Consider the following 19,117-nt stretch of genomic DNA (forward strand, 5'->3'; position numbering starts at 1 on the left):
ACATATTTAGTATCTGAAGATGTTCGTAAAACAATGTTTGTAAAGGATGAGTTCACACAAAAATGAAAATTCAATCATTACATACTCACCCCCATGCCAATGGAAAGTTGGTTGAAGTTTCATAGTCCACAAAACATTTCAGGAGCTTTACTACAAAACAGCTTTGCAGCATTCTCCTGAACAACTGAAGTAGATGGGGACTTGTTTTAAATGTACAAAAAAACCCAGACATTAAGTGGATCCATGCAGCTCGTCCAGCGTAATCCAATCAGAGATCTGGAATCAATTTGAAAGATGTTATTTTCACTATCAATGTGCAGCAAGTGTGCGTGCAACCACTTTCGATGGGGTGCACGCTAACACTTTTAGCTCAGCAGCTACAGTGAAGATATCTGTTTGAAGGCGAACCTCCTTAAACAGATTGCTGGTTGAGGCGGCAGATTATGGACTATGATTCTGGTCAGAGAATCAAGGCACTTGGAGAGAGAGATCTGATTTGACTTCCTTTAATGAGGTTGTTGGACTTTAACATAACTGTACAACGTACGTTTGTGTGTGTGTGTGTGTGTGTGTGTGTGTGTGGTCTGAAAATAAAGAAAGGAAATAAACTGTATTACAACAATGCTCGACATGTTATTCAGCAGTTAAATCAAATAAACATCTCTAAATAAGTTGCTATATGAGCATAAGATTTTAAGGTTCACCACTAATATCCCTAACTTATATGCAAACCACTACTTAAGCATAATACAACAACAAAGATGCAATATTAGTGGTGGAATAAGCAGTACAATTTCCAACATAACTTTAGCAGAGGCAAAGCATGCTCAACAGCATGGGAGCTTTACATACTGACTGTTAACCACAGTAAATAATTCGACCTTTAAACTCTATTACCAATAAGCATGGTCACAATCACAACAAATAGACTGAGTTGCAATATTGGCATTACAAACAAAATATTCATCATTTACTCCTCACAATCCAAATGTGGCTGCAGTGCTAGCAAAGGGCAGCTTACTACTGCTGAGGCACGGGCTACTGAGCTAACTCAAACTCAGACAACATATTTCCACGTAAAATAACACAAACTGCAATAGTGATCAAATTATCCATAACTACAAGCAGAAACCACTTACATTTCCCCAAGAACACACACATCATTAGGGAAACACAAAGAAAGTCCATGCAGCTTCACAGGGTCTGCTCACTGACTGGTCTGCTGCTTTTCAGTGTGACTGACTTGTTCACTGCTAGTTGTCTTTGCACCAGTAGAGGGTGCTGTTGGACCTTGGCCTTTAGGGCTTTCTTACAGTATCTGCTTTAAAAAGGTTGTAAAAACAGGTGAACTTATCCTTTAACATTTCATTTTAATAGTGAAGGAAAACGTGTTGGAACACAGCCAGTCGGCTACAGCTGCGCTACATTTATAAAATACATGTCAAAAGATAGTCACCAGTTATTATGTGTTAAAGAGAAAAGACATTTATCATGTAGTTTGTCATTTTAGATGCTTCTTATGAAATTTTACATACGTGTGTTCATTTATCTAGGCCTAATTATTTCCTCATTTATTTATTTCATCGGCACAATCATTCACGTCATGTACTTGCTCGCTTATTGATTCATTCCTGCAAGTATTTGTGTGTTTCTAGACTAAAAAGTTTTTCCATATATTACAGGTCTTTGAATATGACTCGGTGAAGATTTCTCCACTAGGTGGCAGCCACGCATTACATTCATCCATCGTCTGTCACTGTACTACTCTGTACTATTATCTACTCAGTGAACTGCTTTCACACGAGCTGATGACATCCACACATGGGATAATATAACCGGAGCACATGAGAGAAGAAGTGAATGGTTTAGACTTAATGCAAACTTTGTGTGGACACCAGCGTGTCTCCGCTGTGAAGCAGCGGCGGCGCAGAGACTCTGACTGACTCACTTCTCAGTTTGAAAACGAAAGCAGCGGCGGGAACAAGGACCAGAAGTACTGAGGTACAGTCCGTCCGAACAGTACCAACGTATTATGTTATCACCACTGTATTTCTGTAGAGAGTTTTTAAGTACAGTAGTGAAGTTACGGTTCTTCACATTATCGTAGAAAAGGTTCAACTGACTGTAAGTCTCTCGGACCGGAAGTAAAAGTATGAAGTTAGCTTGAATTCCAACTAGCTAGTTAGTTAACTATTTTATAAAAACATGCTCACTGATGTTGGACACACTGTTGAGTGTCAAAGCAATACTACGGTATGTTACAGTAAGCTTTTACAGTTTGACTCTACAGTTTGACTGTACACTTAAAAACCCAGTGCTGACAGACAGGGTGGAAGTAAGTACAGCTACTTAAATAACTGTATTTAAGTCAGTTTTTAGCGTAGGCTACTTGTACTTTTTTGAGTATTTCTGTGGGTCTGTAATTTTACTCGTAGTTTATATGTTGTTTATATGTGGCGGACCCTGCCACCTTTCTAGCTTCAAACAGTGTTCTGGGACCTTATTTTCCTCTGACAACAGCTTGTTCATTCAATTATGGAAAAAAATAATATTTCTCAGTTTTTTATTACCTCATTAATATTGGAAATTTTAAAATTCTGTGTTTGATTTTCTTATCTAAAACTACATAGTGCCCCTTTAATATTTAAACCTCTGCAATATTTGAGAAGAATACTTTGCACTTTTACTTGAGTATATTATAAGTATTATTTTCATTCTAGTAGTTTTACTTGTAATTGAGTAATATTTCAGTGATGTAACTGTGCTCATACTTGAGTACAGATTTTCAGTACTCTTTCCATGTTTCTCCAGTCCATCTTCTCCTAATCCTCTTCTTTGGTCTTCCTGTTTCTCTGTGTCAGTTTCAGCATGGCAGCCACAGACACAGTGAGACGTAATAAAACAGCCATTCAGACGATTTTGTGTGCGGACCACAGACTAATCCTCAACAAGGTTGATGAGAAGAAGCTGATAACTAGACGGGAGTACAACAACCTTAAAACCATGAAAGAAGATGTCGAGGGGCTAATCAATGAGCTTGTGGATAAGATCATGGATAAAGAAGATGACACCTGCCAAGCCTTCCTGGACCTCCTGCAAACTGATGCGGAAATTAAAGAGACTTACCCTAGGCTGAACAAGATACAGTGGACCAACACCAGCCTTTTACTTAAGCCTGTTCAAGAAAGCTGTCAAAGTACGTTGAGATATATAATAATGATATAGAAATGACTGTGTCTCGTATACTTAATATACTAGCCTATTTTCTGTTTCACATGATGTTGAGTTTTATTGTCAGGGCTGTAATTCTGTTTCACTCTGATTTCCTCAGGTGGTCCGTCACAAGAGAAGAGGAAACGAAAGCAGGTGAGGTCTTCACCTAATATTGAAACAGCACATTATTTTACTTTAGCCAGAGACAAAAGAGCGGCATTAAATACTTTATCCTCACAGATAATAACTAGACACATTTTTACCTAAAAGCCTGCAGACACATGCTTATTAGCCTGTATTAGTATACAGAACATTAGATTTGTTATTGTAAGGAAAAGTGAAGGTGACCTGTTAAGAAGTCCTACAGCATATAATGAAATGACAAACATTATCCACTGTTTGTTGTTGTTTTTCGGACAAGCAGTACCAGTTGAACAGCAAGCCCACCGGCCTATGTGTGATCATAAACAACAAGAACTTCATGGATGGTATGGTGCGACATGGAACGGACAAAGATGCTGGTATGTCACAAAGTAGACGGATTCACAGGTTTACACTGTTGTGTTATTTGATGGTGGTTGAAGCCTAACTAAAAAAATGTTAAATTATATTTCTTGCAGAAAGTCTGGCAGAGGTGTTCAGCTGGCTGGGCTTCAGAGTGCTGATGTGTAGAGACCAAACCAGGGACCAGATGGATCGGGCACTGAAGTGCTTTGCTTCCCTCAGTGACCTCTCCCAGCTGCAGGAGTTCAGTGTTCAGGAGTGGTCCAGCAACGGATTCACTGATCTTCAGGAGGCTCCTCCATCAACTAAACATGGCGATGCCTTCATCTGTTCTATTCTGAGTAACGGACAGAGCGGTGTTGTCATGGGGACTGATGGGAAGCCCCTCTCCATTAAACACATAACTAGAACCTTCAAGGCGACCGACCAATCAGCCCTCAATGGCAAGCCCAAAGTGTTCCTGATCCAGGCCTGTCAAATGGGAGAAAGTCATTGTGAAGATCGTGTCCATCCATCATCTAACCCTGCGGAAGCTGATGTTGTAGTTGCCATTGCAAGTGTTGAAGGCCAGCCGTCATATAGACACAGAACATTGGGGAGCTGGTTCATCCAATCTGTGTGTCGGCAGCTAAAGGAGGGCTGTCAAAGGTAAATGTAAAATTAAATACTGTGTAGTTTCAAATATCCAAAAATCTGAGATAGATCTGATGATATGAATGTTACCATGTGGCGACACTGTGCCTTTATTGAATTATAATCTCTCCCCCGGTAGGGATCATAACATGTTCCTGTGCTGTGTTGTTTTAGGGGTGAAGACATCACCACCATCTTCCATCACGTGATTGATGAAGTAAGCGAGAAAGAGGTGCCTGGACGATTGAGTTTAGGACAATTGCCTGAAGTTAGGTACACCCTGAGGAAGGAGCTTGTGTTTTCACCACATCATAGTTGAAATTCAATCACCACAAATCATGTAATTGTTTATTGGTACACTATACAGTATTATGTCCCATATCATCTTAGATTTTAATTTTTTATGTGATTTTCTTTTACGTTTTGTTTGAGCATTGTTGGAAGGAGTCTGAGAATTAAACATTTTATTGGCAACTACTGTTTTCTCTTATTGTGCATATGACAACAAACTAATTTAAACATCTTCAACACAACTCTTTGCAAGCAGAAGCCCTAGATGCATGATATATGAAACAAACTATGGGATGTACGTGTATGTTAAATTTATGTTAACTTGTGGAGAAAGTGGAGATAATGGGAGTGTTGTTTTAAGTGGTCCAGATGTAACCTTGTCACCTCTGCAATTGTGTGTATTAGATTTTAACAACTATAAACGACTGAGAGAGACTGCCTTTTTCAGTTGCCACGACACTTTCCATGGGAATATTAGTTGTTTTCATCAAGCTTAGTTTTCATCTTTCGTTGCTTTCTTTATTGTTTAACTGGGGAAAATTAGCTTCCATACGACACACTCGATCAGTGAAAAGGGGTTTATTTGTGTGCGCACCTTCGTTGGTGGGAAATAGCTTGCCTCGGCTGCGCACATACAACTGTCTTTACGGCACTGTAGCGTCGTTGCCATGACAACTCGGGTTCCTTTCGGAAAAGACGCTGCACAGACGTACAGCAAAGGACGAAGCGCTTGCTAGAAAAATGACAGAAACAGCCCATCCGTCGCAACAAAAGTCCGTCTCTTAACGCTGTCCCAACTACGTAGGCACTTTCACTACCGAGAGTATCTGCCGTTCACTAATGATGGAAGCGGCGCCGGGGGAAGAGGCTCCTGCCGGTGCTTTCACGAAGCCTGAAGAACTCGACCATGGAGAAGACTTGAAAGCCTCTGACGAAGCGACCACATTCATGTCCAGCATTGGTGAGTCCATGGTGTATTATCTGGGCTACTCTGAAGTGTCTATACAGTAGGAGACATGGGCTGAGTGCGCCTGAGAGTTAGCACCACCTGGTTTTGGCACATCTTGACCTGCCCCTGACACCTAACTAACTGCACTGAGCAGAAAATAAGAAATGTTCACTATGAAACGAGCTCGTGTACCAACTGAAGTCTCACCCTCTTCTCTCAGAGCCTGCAGAGCTGCAGGAGTGTGTGTTTCCAGACTCTCTGGTGACTGTGTCAGAGGGCGGCCGGGACCTGGGCACGTTCAGTGTGACGGTGGAGTTTGCCCGCAGAGCCCAGCAGCCCTGTGTGCTGCTGCATGCTCAGAGCCAGGGAGCCATTGATGACTGCCCCTGTGGAACAACGGTGACAGGTGAGGGGGAGGCAGGGGCTGTAAAGACAGGTTGATCTCCATTGTTTTGTCCGTTTACAGATGTTTCAGTGTCTTCATGTCCTTTGTCCATTTAAGCCTACCTGACCACTGACCTGGAGGTGCTGGAGGAAAATTACCATGAGTATGTCAAGGTGAGTCTTAGCAAGCTTCCCATACTGTCATTCTAACACAGGGATCAGGTGAAAACACTGTACCCTAGGGTTGCAGCTGTATACCCGTTTCAAGGTATACTGGGTATGAAAATTGACATCATGTTATGTACATTTGCTTATCTACTGTATTGATTTCTACCGTATTAGTTTTATTTAAAAAATCTCTTGTATCAAACCAAAAGAGCCCCCTTTTTTATTATATTTAATTTTCATCATACAGACCAGACGAAATGACAACCACAAACCAAACGGCAAACACACATACCCCACATTCAAAAAAACAACAGCAACAGCAACAACAACAACAAAGACAACAACCACAGAAAGCCAGATCAGACAAAGACATCGACACCAAAGTTTAAGCCTAAACAAAACATATGACAAAGAATGTCCCACCTGGATATCACATAGCAGGGGCTTAAAAAAGGGGAAAATTAAAATGTCTCATAATTGGGCCCCAGATACTTTCACATTTTTCACGAAACCCATGTGTGTTGCTACGGAGCATTTCAAGATGTATCCAAGAGGTGAGTTCCCTAATCCATCTAGAAAAACAAGGAGCACTGGTGGCCTTCCATACCTGTAGATTTATTCTCTTTGCCAATAACATACCGAACGAAAGAGTCTGCTGTACATTATGTGGCAGTGAAAGAGAGGCTTCGCAACAACCAAACAAGGCAATCAGTGCATCAGGTTCAATATTTAGAGAACACATTTTGCATTACCAACTATAGATATCCTGCCAAAAGGGAAAATCTTAACATAAGACCAGGAAATATGGCCTATAGTACCATTTGCTATATTGCATCTGTCACATGTATCAGCAACATTAGGATACATTTTATTTTTCTCTTTAGAATAATGTAATCTTTAATCTGGATCAATTGCAGACTTGCATTGATTGAACCTTCATGGATCCCCTCCCTCCCCAACACCTCAGGCAACTCCACACCAAGATCTGCCTCCAGGAGGATTTTATTTGTTGTAATATTTTAATTGAGTTAACTGTTATATTTTACTGTGAAAATCTCATACGGTTGCAACACTTGTACTCTGGTGCTTTCCTGTCTTTTCCTCTTATGGCACATCTTGTTGTTTTTATGTTGTATTACCTGCCTTTAATCACATCTGAATTCCTTTTCAGCTTGAGGGCCACAGTTTGGACAAGAGGTGTCACATGGTGCAGCGTGACGGGCAGATGGTGATCGATAAAGTTACCGCTGTAGGAGAGGTGGGCGAGAAAACAATGGAGTTTTCATTATGTCATTTTATGATGGTGTGGTTTTTACACCACCTTCCATAGAATTTAATGCTCAGGGATGTAATCCTTTCTTGTGCGTGTACAGGATGTGACGACGGAGCGCGCTTCTTACCCCATGTCTGTCCTAAGAGGGCTGCTAACCGAGGGTTCAAACCTGCTGCTGATGCGCCTGATTGCTCTGAGGAAGAAGGTGCCAGAACACATGACCTTCATCTCCTTCGACCAGGGACTACAGATCATCCACACCACTTTTGTGAGTAGTTATGCCGTATTTTGACTTGTTGGTTCCGTGTGTTGTTAGAATAGTTGAATAGTTGATTTTCTCTTTGTCTGTGGTCAGAGCGAGCTGGGTCTGAAGCAGCTGGAGGTTGGGAGTGAGATGGTGGAGGTATTTGGAGTGGAGAGGATTGTTCACTCAGTGGAGGACAGCCCCACGACCTGGCAGTGCTACTTCCTGGCTGATGGGTAAGCTCAGTGACTACTTTCCTCAGGATCTGATACTTGTTGGACTGTCACACTCAAACAGAAGATATTTATATAACTCTGAACATGAGGACACTGACACTAGTACACTAACATTATATGGGCATAAAAACAGGCAAAACAAAGACAAAAAGGGCTTGCCGTTGAGTTTTTCTGTTCTTATGGTGTAACAGATCAGGTCCAGATCCAGGTTTAGGTTTGTTGTGTTCACATCACAGATGGTATTCAGAGCTTTACTCAGCAAAATATTAATATATAATAAGGCAGTTCATTTTCCTTGCAATTATAAATAAGGTCCAAAAACTGGAACTATTCCTAAAGCAATAGTTTAGGTAAATTGTGAATGCTAATATCTGCATTTAATTTTCACTGAAAAAAATATAAAACTGATGATGATGTGATTTTTACTGGGGTCTGTTTCTTTATGTCTACAGAATATGATTTGTAGAAGGGCTGCACAATTTATTTTTTCAGCATCGACATTGCAGTGTGCGCTTAAGCAGTAGCCACAACGCAAGCCGTGCAATGTCAAGCAAGGCAAACTGACTTAAACATGTCATGCTACATCTTTTCTTTGCTGCTTGATACACAAGGAAAACTCGCACGGTTCTCATTTTCCATGACTGAAGGAAAGTCTGTCTGATATTACATCATTAAGTCTGATTTTAAGGGTTCTTACATACATGGGAGTTGTTGTACTGTGAACCACCAATCAAAAGGGAATAATTATTTCCCAATAATGCTTTTCAAGTTTTCAGGTGAAAAAACCTGTATTTTTTTCATCTGGCAATATATATCACAGAAAACTAAAGTATCAAATTGTCATTTTTTTTTCCCAGTATCGTGCAGCCCTGATTTGTAGGCCGGGGAATCTCTGTAGCACCACAATGCTTCATTTATAATGGTGTGTTGTGACACATTTGATCTTTATCAAAACATTGCAGCCCCTGCAATTTGGATATTGTACTTACTTATTATGATTTGAATCATATTTTCATTAATAGTTCAGCCTGAATACTTATTATGATCTATGCATTATTTCCCACAGGGTGAGAATTTATTGGCGGTGATTGAGCATCAGTGTTGTGCATCAAGAGATGGTGTCACAACAGCATCAAATTTAACAGCTTGTTTTCTTGACCTTTTCTGGCATTTCTTAGCCATGATCAACAATCCTAGCTGCATTACCACTGCCCTCTTGCCTGGAGCAGGGCCTGCCTTGGTTTGCATGTAGCCTGGGACAACCTAGACCAATTGCAATCAGATTAGTGACCAGAGATGCATCCGTATGTGGATGAGTGTGAACAAAAATGAATTAAATTGTATGCGGATGTAATGATAAATGTAAATGGGGAAAGAGAGAGTGCAAGAAAGATAATAACTAATAATCATCATCAGTCATTTTCTTCTGTGCCTGTGTTTTTTGTTTTTTTTTAGCTTTTTTTATGTGCTTTTGCATAGTGCATTTATCAACCACCACTGAAGCCCTGCATCTATAAAACTCATTGTGAATCAAACTGTTATCTGCTCAGGCACCTGGCCAGCAGAGTGCAGGTGGGATCACCAGTCACCATGAGACTTCTGCAGCTGCCAGCACAGCTACAAAAAGGTAATCATCAGCACACACATGAAAACTGTTTCTGTAAGGAAAGTTGAACGTTTTTTCAAATGTGTGCGTGTGTGTGTTAGGTTTTGAGAAGATCCCCCTGGTTTGGGAAGAAGACATGCAGATGCGCTCCAACTTCTTGGAAAGAAAGGTAAAAGTAATGTTCTCATATAAAGACTCTGGCTTAATATTTGCCTCATGTATTCAGACTGACTGTACCTGAATAATACGTCACACAGATCTCATCTTACCCATAAAGCCTTTGAACGGAATAGAATATGAATGTGTGTTAATGTCTCTTTGGGACAGGAGGAGCTGAAGGCGGATCATGCCTCGTACCTGAGACAGCATCCAGAGATCCGTGCCCTAATTTCGGACTTCTTGCAGTTCTTGCTGCTAAGGAAACCAGATGATGTCTTCCAGTTTGCCAGAGAGTACTTCCCCCCTTTTGCCTCCCGCCGTCTTCCAGAACCAAGCCTGAAAGCCCCCTCACTCTGAAAGCACACCTGAGGCACATGCTTAAAGCAGCCTTTTTGTACCTTTCCATTTTTGTGTTTCAGTTTAACTGGAGATGACATTTCAAAATGCATTTGGGTTGGTCTTTATTTCTGAGTGACTCATGACTCGTAGTATGATAGGGAACAACACCTTTCTTACCTGAGACTTCACCTGAGCTGTGTGATCTTGCTAAGACAAAAAAAACTTGAGTGATATGATTAAAGTGGTTTGTTTAAAACTGTGTTTGTAGTTTTATTTTGTTAACCTGTCAATCTTGTAAGAGCAGTTAGTATGTCTGAGCAAAGAGATAAGGATACCGCGAATCTATCTTCAAAGTAAAAGTGTTAAAAAAAAGTTGACGAATAAAGTTAAATGAAATACGTACTACAGACTTCTCCAAAACTGGAGCTGTAAGACAATCATGCGAACTGTACTTGGGCGACTTCATGGAGGTTAATCCAAGAAAAGAAGTACCTGACTATCTCGCTGTCTTCACAAATAGAGCTTTTATTTTGAAGGCTTGAAACAAGCCACTCCTCGAACAACTGCCGCTCACTTCCTCTGAAAGTGAAACGACAGCTCAGAAAGTTTTCACAGAGCATCTTTAACTTGCTGAACGAGTGACGCCAAAAATTAAAGCTCCAACTAAAACATATATTTGTCGCTCGGCACGAGGAAGATACACCACTCAGCTTCTCGGACTTAAACGGTCGTCGGTAAGTTTTAACGTCGTAACGATACGTTAGACAGACGGTGGTTAGCCCGTACACCTAGCTATTGTAACGTTACCGAAAGTCAATGAAGTAGCTTAAAAGTCAATATGACTTCATTGTAATGTTAACTTTGAAGTTATATTACGTTTGTGGTGTCGTCCAGGCTTGAGTCACAACTTTTTTAACTTTTTGCAAAGACAAACAGCCGTGACTGGGGAAGTTTTTACGTGACGTCACCGCAGCACTTTACCGTAAATGCCGACACTCTGATTAAAACACTCTTGTTATCCATCCTGTATTATAATGTTGTGTTAGTATAAATTATTTATGTAGCCAATATCAAATTTACTGTGAGAGTACAATTTTAAACCAAGAAAGAAATGAGAAAAGGGGGGATCGATAAAATACAACTGCACCACACAAGTACCCATAAGGAGTTGCCTTATGTTGAGGCGCCCCAGCATTTGTTCCCTGTAGTCTTAAACCTTGATAAGAGTCAACAGGTTCCTGTCTGAGCACCTCATACTGCACACAGGTTATAATCCGGGACTGGGCCATGGAGTGCTTTATAAGTACTGAGTACTTTAACAATATATCTACAGGGATCTTACTGTACTTTCTCCCATATTTATCACGTATGTTGGTAATTAATATTTCAATAACATTATACCACAACAAGTGTAAAAGTGCTCTCTGTATGGTGTCTGTGGATTTGCATAGTTCCTAGCTATTTGTTGAAGCAATTTTTTATTTTTTTTGTCAAGCAAGCCATTCAGGCTCATTTCAGCGTCTGCAATAAAATGCACACTTTCCCTTATTACTTCCTGCTTGTCTCTTGTGTGTTTTCCTCTCTGACTGAATCGACCTGTAGTGCAAGGTGAGCTGAGCACCAGGCCTGTGCTGGTGGCAGTGGCTCTGTGATGGACAGGTTCACACTATCCCGCATAGATGATGATCTGGAATCATCTGAGGTGGCTGCTCTCTGCTTCTTGTGTCGTGATGTTATCCACAGGAAACGCCTGGAGGGGGTGAGCACCATATATGTTGTAGTGTTGTCTTTGTCTCAGTTTCCTGTCTGAGGAGAAACGTCTGAATGAACAGTTACTAATTCCACTACAGATAACCTACCTTATGACCTTTGTTTACCTTCGTTTTATAGACAACATTTCTCTCCCATTGCTACCATTTTCATCCACTGTATCTTGATTCTATTCAAAGTTTGTCTTCTCAGTGGTTTTTGTGTGTTTCTTGTTTGTTTTTTTCCATACAGATCGAGGATGCAAGGGATCTGTTCAAGAGACTAGATGAAAAATGTCTTCTGGAGAACCCTTTCTTCCTTTCTCAGCTGCTCAATACTATTCGTAGGGCAGATCTTGTCAACCTGCTGGAGACAGATGGCGGGCCACCAGAAGAGACTGACGCAAATCCCATCCTGTCAGATTACAGGTGAAATTTACTGTAACATATAACAGGAAGACAGGATTACAGTAAACTCACTTTTATTCCCAGTGTTAAAATCTTTTGTCTGTTGTTTCTCTGCCTGTCCGTCTGCTGTTTCTGTCAGGGTGATGCTGTACCAGATATATCAGGACATGACACAGAAAAATCTCGATAAGATGAAGTTTCTGTTGAGTGACAAGTTGGGCAGAGGACAAATTGATACATGCAAAGTAAGATCACACCCATCCACCTTGCCACATCCATAATTATAGAAGAAATGGTGACATATAGACTCAACTGTTTTTGTCTTTTTTTTTTTTTTTACTTTTGCTTAAAAGGTCTAATATGCAACATTAGTAAAAGATGAATAATTCAACTCTCTTCACTTAAAACAGCGTAACGTTAACTCTGACCCTAACCAAAATTCATAACTCACACTAGTTATGCATTTCCCTAAATGCGCTATTGCATTTCCCTAAATGCGCTATTACATTTACCTGCAGCTGTCTTGTTTTTTTTTATTAACAAAGTGTCCTCAACATTTTTAAATATAATAATGATCTCCTTCATAATTATAAAATATTAAAAAGTGAAAGGTTTGGCAAAGGTTGTACCAAACAAACATGTTAGGTTTAGTTAGGTAAATATACAGTTTTGCTGCTCTCAGTCGGTCTCATTATGGGTTGTCTTGATTTAAAGGGGCACTATGTAATTTTGGAGGAGAAATTCAAACTTAGAATTTTAATATTAACAATATTAATGAAGTAATAATACAAACTGAATTCGTCTTTTTCAAAACTGAAGACATAAGCTGTTCTCAGAGGAAAATAAGGTCCTAGAACACTGTTTGAAGCTAGAAAGGTGGCAGGGTCCGCCACATATAAACAAAGTAAAACAGTACGAAATTGTGTTGTCCTTTTAAAGGTCAGTTTGTTTATTCAGTTTATTCAGTCATGAAAACAAAGAGAGTTTGTTCATTAAGTTTGTTGAGGCATAAAAAACAGTCAGTGAAGATCTTTCTCTTCATAATAAGGCAGAAGGAAATTGTATTTATATGTTTCCAACTGGGAACTCGGTTGTAGTTTCATTGCAACTTCAGTTCCAAAATCAGTATAAATCACTCAAATGATGCAGGCACCCTCTGCTGGCCATTTCAGATGTCCTCAGCTTTGAATTATGTTTTCAGCATAAACAACAAACAAACATGTTTACATCAAGTGCTTCTCACCAAAATGCATTGTGTGTATCCTTGAGATCTGCCTTTTCAGACCTCATTTTTTGAACATTATACTGTAAATCCTGCATTGCTTAAATACATGTTTACTAGCTTGCTGTCTTCTTCCTCACTGCTTTTGTTGACAAGTTGCTACACTGTTTTGAACAATTACACCACTAACATAATAGTGTGAAACCTGCAGCAGGACTGTGTTTATCAAGTCGAGTCTGTGTACGTGGTGCTATACATACAAACAAATGCTCAATAGTGCTACTAGTGTTTCCAAAAAAAGAAAAGATACAAATAAGTTTGTGGCAATAAAGAGGGGGCAATGCAAAGAGAAATAATACAGAAATAAATGTGTAAATAGAGAAATAAATGAATACAAAAATTAAATAAAATGGAAAAGTATAAAAATATTGTTGAATTGATACAAAGGTTAATAAATAAAGAGGCAACTTAAAGCAGAAATATCAATTTAAGTCACATTTTATAAACATACAACCTGCCAACCTACATTATGTTGCTTTTAATTGCAACATTTGGCACTTTGCATTGATAACTCACATCTTTATTACTGCACTAAGCTGCAGCTGCAAAGTCGTTACACACAACACACGGACACAAACAAGTTTTCTCTTCTGTTCACAGACGGCCCTGGATGTGTTCGCCGTGATGGAAACGACTTGTTTACTGTCGAGCACAAAGCTTGATGAGCTGTACGCAACACTGCTGGAGCTCGATCAACAGCTGGCATCGAATGTACACAACTACATGCAAAGTATGAGACGCACTTACACAAACAAACACATTAACACGTAAATGTTGAATTACAATCAAATTCATGGGATGATTCTAAACTTTTTAGGTGTGAGCGGGCAGCCTGCATCACCAGCTCGTGTCAGCATGGATAACCAGGTGTGTGTGTAAATGTGTGTTTGTATATAGTTAATGCTATAATGAGCCGCTATACTGAGGACTTGGACTCTGTTTTCTTCCCACAGAGGATCGACAACACCCCTCAGCAGAATCAAACTACCCTGTCCATATCTGAGACTCAGCCCAGTGGTACGTCTCCCTTTGTATCACTCACTGACTCTCTATTCATTTAAGCACAAGCCATTGAATAATTACCCCTAAAAGAACACACCACCGCCTCCTCACTGCTATAGATATCCATTTCATGCTATTTGTCACACACATACGAGGGATAAAAGTTTCTGCTGTCTTTGTTCTGCAGATGTAGGACCGAGTGTTGTCCCTGATGCAGAACCAAACATTGAGTCCTCCTCTTCGCCTGATCTGGTAACCATTCACGCAAACACACATGCCCTCACATCCTTACATCTTTTCACTTCTTTATTAATATTTATGTTTTGTCCATGTGGGTGTGCTTGTGCCCTTTTAGACAGAATACTACAGCCTGAGTCATAACCCTCGTGGTGTGTGTATGGTCATCAACAATGAGCTATTCCGTGGAGGGTTGGGAAATAGAACAGGGACTCAGGAGGATGAGAGTATGTATTCTTGTATTTGAACATCCATGTGACCTGATTTGTTTGTGTACTGCTTATGATTTTTATCACATATCATATGATGTGACATAAAACAAGTCTACCAGTATGCTTCAGTTTGTCTCTCTTCCGTGTGACACAGCGGCTCTCCACAGAGTGTTCACACAGCTTGGCTTTGTCATGGAGGTGTACAGAAACTTGACCGCAGAGGACATGCGACGTGAAATCCAAAAACTAGGCAGAAGGAATTTTTTGGATCACGATGCCCTGGTGAGCAGTGTCACACGCCTTCATAGCTGTAACAGTAGTCAGTTACAAGTGTACAGATTTATTGTTTTCTCTTTGAAGGAATAGCTTGACAAGTAGGATAACAAAACCTTTTTTCATTATTGCAGAGAGACACATGAGAAGATCGATACCACTCTTATGTCTGTCCCGTAAACATGAAACTACAGCCAGCAACCCAGCTAAGAAATAGTCTGGCACATTTACATGTCATAAACAACAAGATATGATGTGTTAAATGTGAGCTTTGGATAAGAGTTGTGAATACCGATTATATTCATTATCAATTAATCTGCTGATTATTTTCATGATAGGTCAGGAAATTGTTTGGTCTATAAAATGTCAAAAAAATTTGAAAAATTCTCATTGCAATATCTCAAAACCCAAAGTGACGTCTTCAAGTTGCTTACTTTGTCCAACAATCGGTCCAAAGTCCAAAGACTCTTTATTTACTGTCATAAATGTCAAAAAGAAAAGCAGCAAATCCTTACATTAAAGAAGCCGGAACCAGAAAATGACTATAATTAATCAATAATAAAAATAGTTGGCAACTAATTTTCTTTTGATTGATTAATCAACAAATTGTTGCAGCTCTTTTTTTAGAGGTGTTAGCAGGGGGACTGTTTTCCAGCCAGACTGGCTGTTTCCCCGTGTTTCCAGTCTACATGCTAAGCTAAGCTGGCTACACTGCATATCTGCAAGTCTTGAAAAGGATAACTTCACCTGAAAATGAAAATTCAGCCTTTATCTACTCACCTCCACACTGATGAAAAGTCAGGTGAAGTTTCGTAGTCCACCAAACATTTCTGGAGCTTCACAGTACAACAGCGTTGCAGCATTCTCCTAAACAACTGAAGTAGATGGGGACTTGTTATTATTATTTTCCCCTTCTCCAGGTAGCAGTATTTTTTTTAACTATAGGAGTGATTGTTATAGTTGCTGGGATGTACTAAGAAAATGTGATATAATAACAGGCCATATCGTTCCGACTGGTTTTCGATCAAACTTTCATTAATTGAATCAAATTTCCTTTTATTTAAAAGGTCCTACGTCTTAAATGAACTTGAGCTCTGCAGAGTGTGCTACATCCTCATAGTAACCCTAATGACATGAGAGTGGTATCAGTCTTCGTCTATCTTTTCATCAACATAGCTAATTAGATAGTTATAATAGATAATTAGTGAATTCACCAAAATCTCAATCCATCTATACTCGTAGAGCATACACAATCATTTCATGTTTAACTTCAGTTACATTTGAAATGTTTCAGTGGGAATCATATCTAAATCCAAGTTAACTTGGACATGTCACAGTTTTTAAAAATGTGTCTGCCTCTGATTTTAGGTGGTATGCGTGCTTTCCCACGGAGAAATGGGTTGTGTGTTTGGGTCTGATGAGATCAAGGTGTCCTTGCAAGATTTCACACAGCCCTTCACAAGCTTGAGAGCTCCGACCTTAGCAGGGAAGCCCAAACTGTTCTTCATCCAAGCGTGTCAGGGAAGCGGCTTCCAGAGAGGAGCTGAGCCATGGCCCCTGAGGCCACAGCAGGTAGAAGACACCAGTGAGAGCCGCCTGGAGGAAGACGCAGGTCCTATACGCGGCCAAACGGTGCCTGCGGACGCTGACTTCCTGCTGGGCATGGCCACCGTGCCAGAGTACAAGTCGTTTCGAAACACTAAGTTTGGCTCCATCTACATCCAGCAGCTGTGTATGCAGCTCATGGCGTCAGCAAATAGGTAAGAGAGTTTAAGATGATGCTTTTTGAGATTTTTGTCCACTTGCTACAGTTTTGGCCAGGCACAGTCTCAAAAAGGATGAGCACTCACTGATTCATAATGAAGTTCCCATCATAGTGCGGATTTATTTTTTAATCAAATCTGTATTATGTTATTATGGAGACCCCTTCAGTCCTTTAAGTTGATATTTGTTATCTTGTGCAAACCAGATATTTTCTTGTACCCGCAATATAATTTCCTCAGCCAAACGTGTCCGTTTGTTGGTTTGTTGGTTTGTTTGTTAACAGAATTACACAAAAACTACTGAATGGAATTCCATGAAGCTTGGATGGAGGATGTGTCTCAGCCCAGAGTAGACCTCATTAACAGATGCAGATCCTGATAAAGGGACGTATCCAGCTAGTTTTTCTCACTTTCCTCAACACTGCAAGGCAGGACGTTTTTTTTTTTACACATTTATGTTAATTTCTCAGGGAATAATTCTTGGATGTTGATGAAAAAAATCAGGTGGATTTAGGTGGCTGGTATCTATGAGTACAATTTCATTATTTATTATTGTCATTACTGGTAGTTTGAAGTTTAGATTGATACAGGGCCATCAAGTTTGATATTGGATTAGGCTTGATTGAATGAAAGGGGACTGTTGGGCCTTGGTGGAGGTATGCACTCTACCATTCTAGTTAACTTTTCTGAACAAGTTATGATTATAATCTTGTGCGCACAAGATCAAAAAGATATATCACTTTTTGGAACTTTAGGGGCTCCATACATTATGTACAATTATAAGAATGGAACTGTTTAGCCTGCTGGTTGTTGAATTGAAATGTTGAAATATAACTATATTGATTAATAAGTGCCTAATTTTTTAAAGCCACCCTCCAGTAACGTTTACTTCCTGTCTAACGGTCAATGTTCTTTCTCGAACAGAGAATGGGGCCGTGGTTAATAGTCATTAGCTAATAGTCGTAGTTATTTCTATCACAACCAGACTTCCGTTCCGGCAGGGGCATGAATATTAGCAGGGACAGTGATACCTGCCACTCAAACAGAAGTTCTTCTTGTGTATTGAAGAACTGTACATTTAATGTCACTAGACAACTTCTCCTCTAAACTTTCCCTCTGCTCCGGCCGCTATCACCGGTCTGCTCGAAGGTCAAAAGTCTTCAGTCTTCCAGCTTTTTGAATGTGAAAATTTTTGAATGTGAATTTCTGGCATCTTTACTCCTCTATGACAGTAAACTGAATATCTTTGGGTTGTGAACAAAACAAGACAAGATTTGTTTTTAAATGTAATTTGTAATGTGTTTGCAATGTTTTCTATGCAGCGCTGTGGAAGACGATATACTCAGCATCCTGACACGTGTGAACAGGGAGGTCAGCAAAGGAGAGTATAAAAGCTACAAACAAATGCCAGAGCCCAAATACACCCTCACCAAGAAACTCGTCCTCAAACGTGTGTGAGCTGACAGGGACCAGGTGCAACGCGCCATATTCCCGGATTCACATCAGAACACTGTGTGTATGACTTTGTGTGCGTGTGTTGGTCCAAGTTGACTGGCTGAATTTTAATGTTAGCGTCTCTGGAGTTAACCCAAGAAGCTGATGTCTCTTAATCTAAAGAACAAAAAGCATCATTGAAAAATGAAATGTTACAGAAGCCGTTATGAGAAAATATTTTTGAAATGTTTGTGATTATTCCAATGTAATTTAGGAAAAATAAATACCAAGTCGTCATTTGGAAGTTTCTTTTCGTCAAAGCAAAGCAGTTGCACTTGTGATGAATGTCATAACTCATTTCACAAACCATCCTCCACCTTTTTAACTTGGTACAGCACAAATTAATGTATAGAGCATATAATAGCTCTCGACATTTTGTTATTTTCTGATAGTATCATTTATGGGAAAGTGTTCAGTCAGATTTATTCAGATACTCTGCTGCAGGAAAAAAGTCATTTATTCACATTCATCCATTGTCTACACCTTCTTATCCTTTGCAGGATCATGGGCTTTTATACAGTTTAATTTGGATAAAGAGTGAAATGTACTCTGTAGACGAGCCTTTCAGCCTGTTAAATGATTTCAGTTGATATTTAAAGATGTTTAAAGAGACATGTAAACTATTTTAATGCGAATGCTAATCCACCAGACTTCACTTCACTTCACTTCATGTTCTTAGTATGCAAGCGTAATCAGAGT

The 19,117-nt window shown here is 39.8% G+C and overlaps 3 protein-coding genes across 4 annotated transcripts; all 3 read left to right on the forward strand.

The window, feature by feature from the left end:
• The first annotated feature begins 1,821 nt into the window (after nt 1-1,821).
• On the forward strand, nt 1,822-4,804 carry LOC311267268 (caspase-3-like). Of its 2 annotated transcripts, none has more exons than XM_084370235.1 (6): nt 1,822-2,001; nt 2,862-3,196; nt 3,332-3,366; nt 3,635-3,734; nt 3,834-4,365; nt 4,525-4,804. In XM_084370235.1, exons 2-6 carry the CDS (start codon nt 2,869-2,871, stop codon nt 4,667-4,669), a joined length of 1,140 nt encoding a protein of 379 aa, XP_084226361.1. In that variant the 5' UTR covers nt 1,822-2,001; nt 2,862-2,868; the 3' UTR covers nt 4,670-4,804. The 2 variants fall into 2 exon arrangements, with proteins under 2 accessions (XP_084226361.1, XP_084226362.1); XM_084370236.1 differs by having other exon boundaries at nt 3,638-3,734.
• Nucleotides 4,805-5,316: 512 nt separating this feature from the next.
• On the forward strand, nt 5,317-10,258 carry catip (ciliogenesis associated TTC17 interacting protein). Its single transcript, XM_084370237.1, has 9 exons — nt 5,317-5,602; nt 5,811-5,996; nt 6,093-6,148; nt 7,314-7,400; nt 7,516-7,683; nt 7,771-7,895; nt 9,446-9,522; nt 9,603-9,670; nt 9,829-10,258. The coding sequence occupies exons 1-9, from the start codon at nt 5,482-5,484 to the stop codon at nt 10,015-10,017; spliced, it is 1,077 nt and encodes a 358-aa protein (XP_084226363.1). The 5' UTR covers nt 5,317-5,481; the 3' UTR covers nt 10,018-10,258.
• Nucleotides 10,259-10,546: 288 nt separating this feature from the next.
• Nucleotides 10,547-18,655, forward strand: casp8 (caspase 8, apoptosis-related cysteine peptidase). The gene is made up of 12 exons (XM_084370232.1): nt 10,547-10,733; nt 11,602-11,758; nt 12,001-12,176; nt 12,295-12,400; nt 14,038-14,167; nt 14,255-14,304; nt 14,391-14,454; nt 14,627-14,691; nt 14,795-14,903; nt 15,043-15,170; nt 16,530-16,921; nt 18,247-18,655. The coding sequence occupies exons 2-12, from the start codon at nt 11,651-11,653 to the stop codon at nt 18,380-18,382; spliced, it is 1,464 nt and encodes a 487-aa protein (XP_084226358.1). The 5' UTR covers nt 10,547-10,733; nt 11,602-11,650; the 3' UTR covers nt 18,383-18,655.
• The last annotated feature ends 462 nt before the right edge of the window (nt 18,656-19,117 follow it).

Source organism: Pagrus pagrus (genome assembly GCF_965226575.1).
Source record: "Pagrus pagrus genome assembly, chromosome: 12".
In the NCBI taxonomy this organism is placed as follows: Eukaryota; Metazoa; Chordata; class Actinopteri; order Spariformes; family Sparidae; genus Pagrus; species Pagrus pagrus.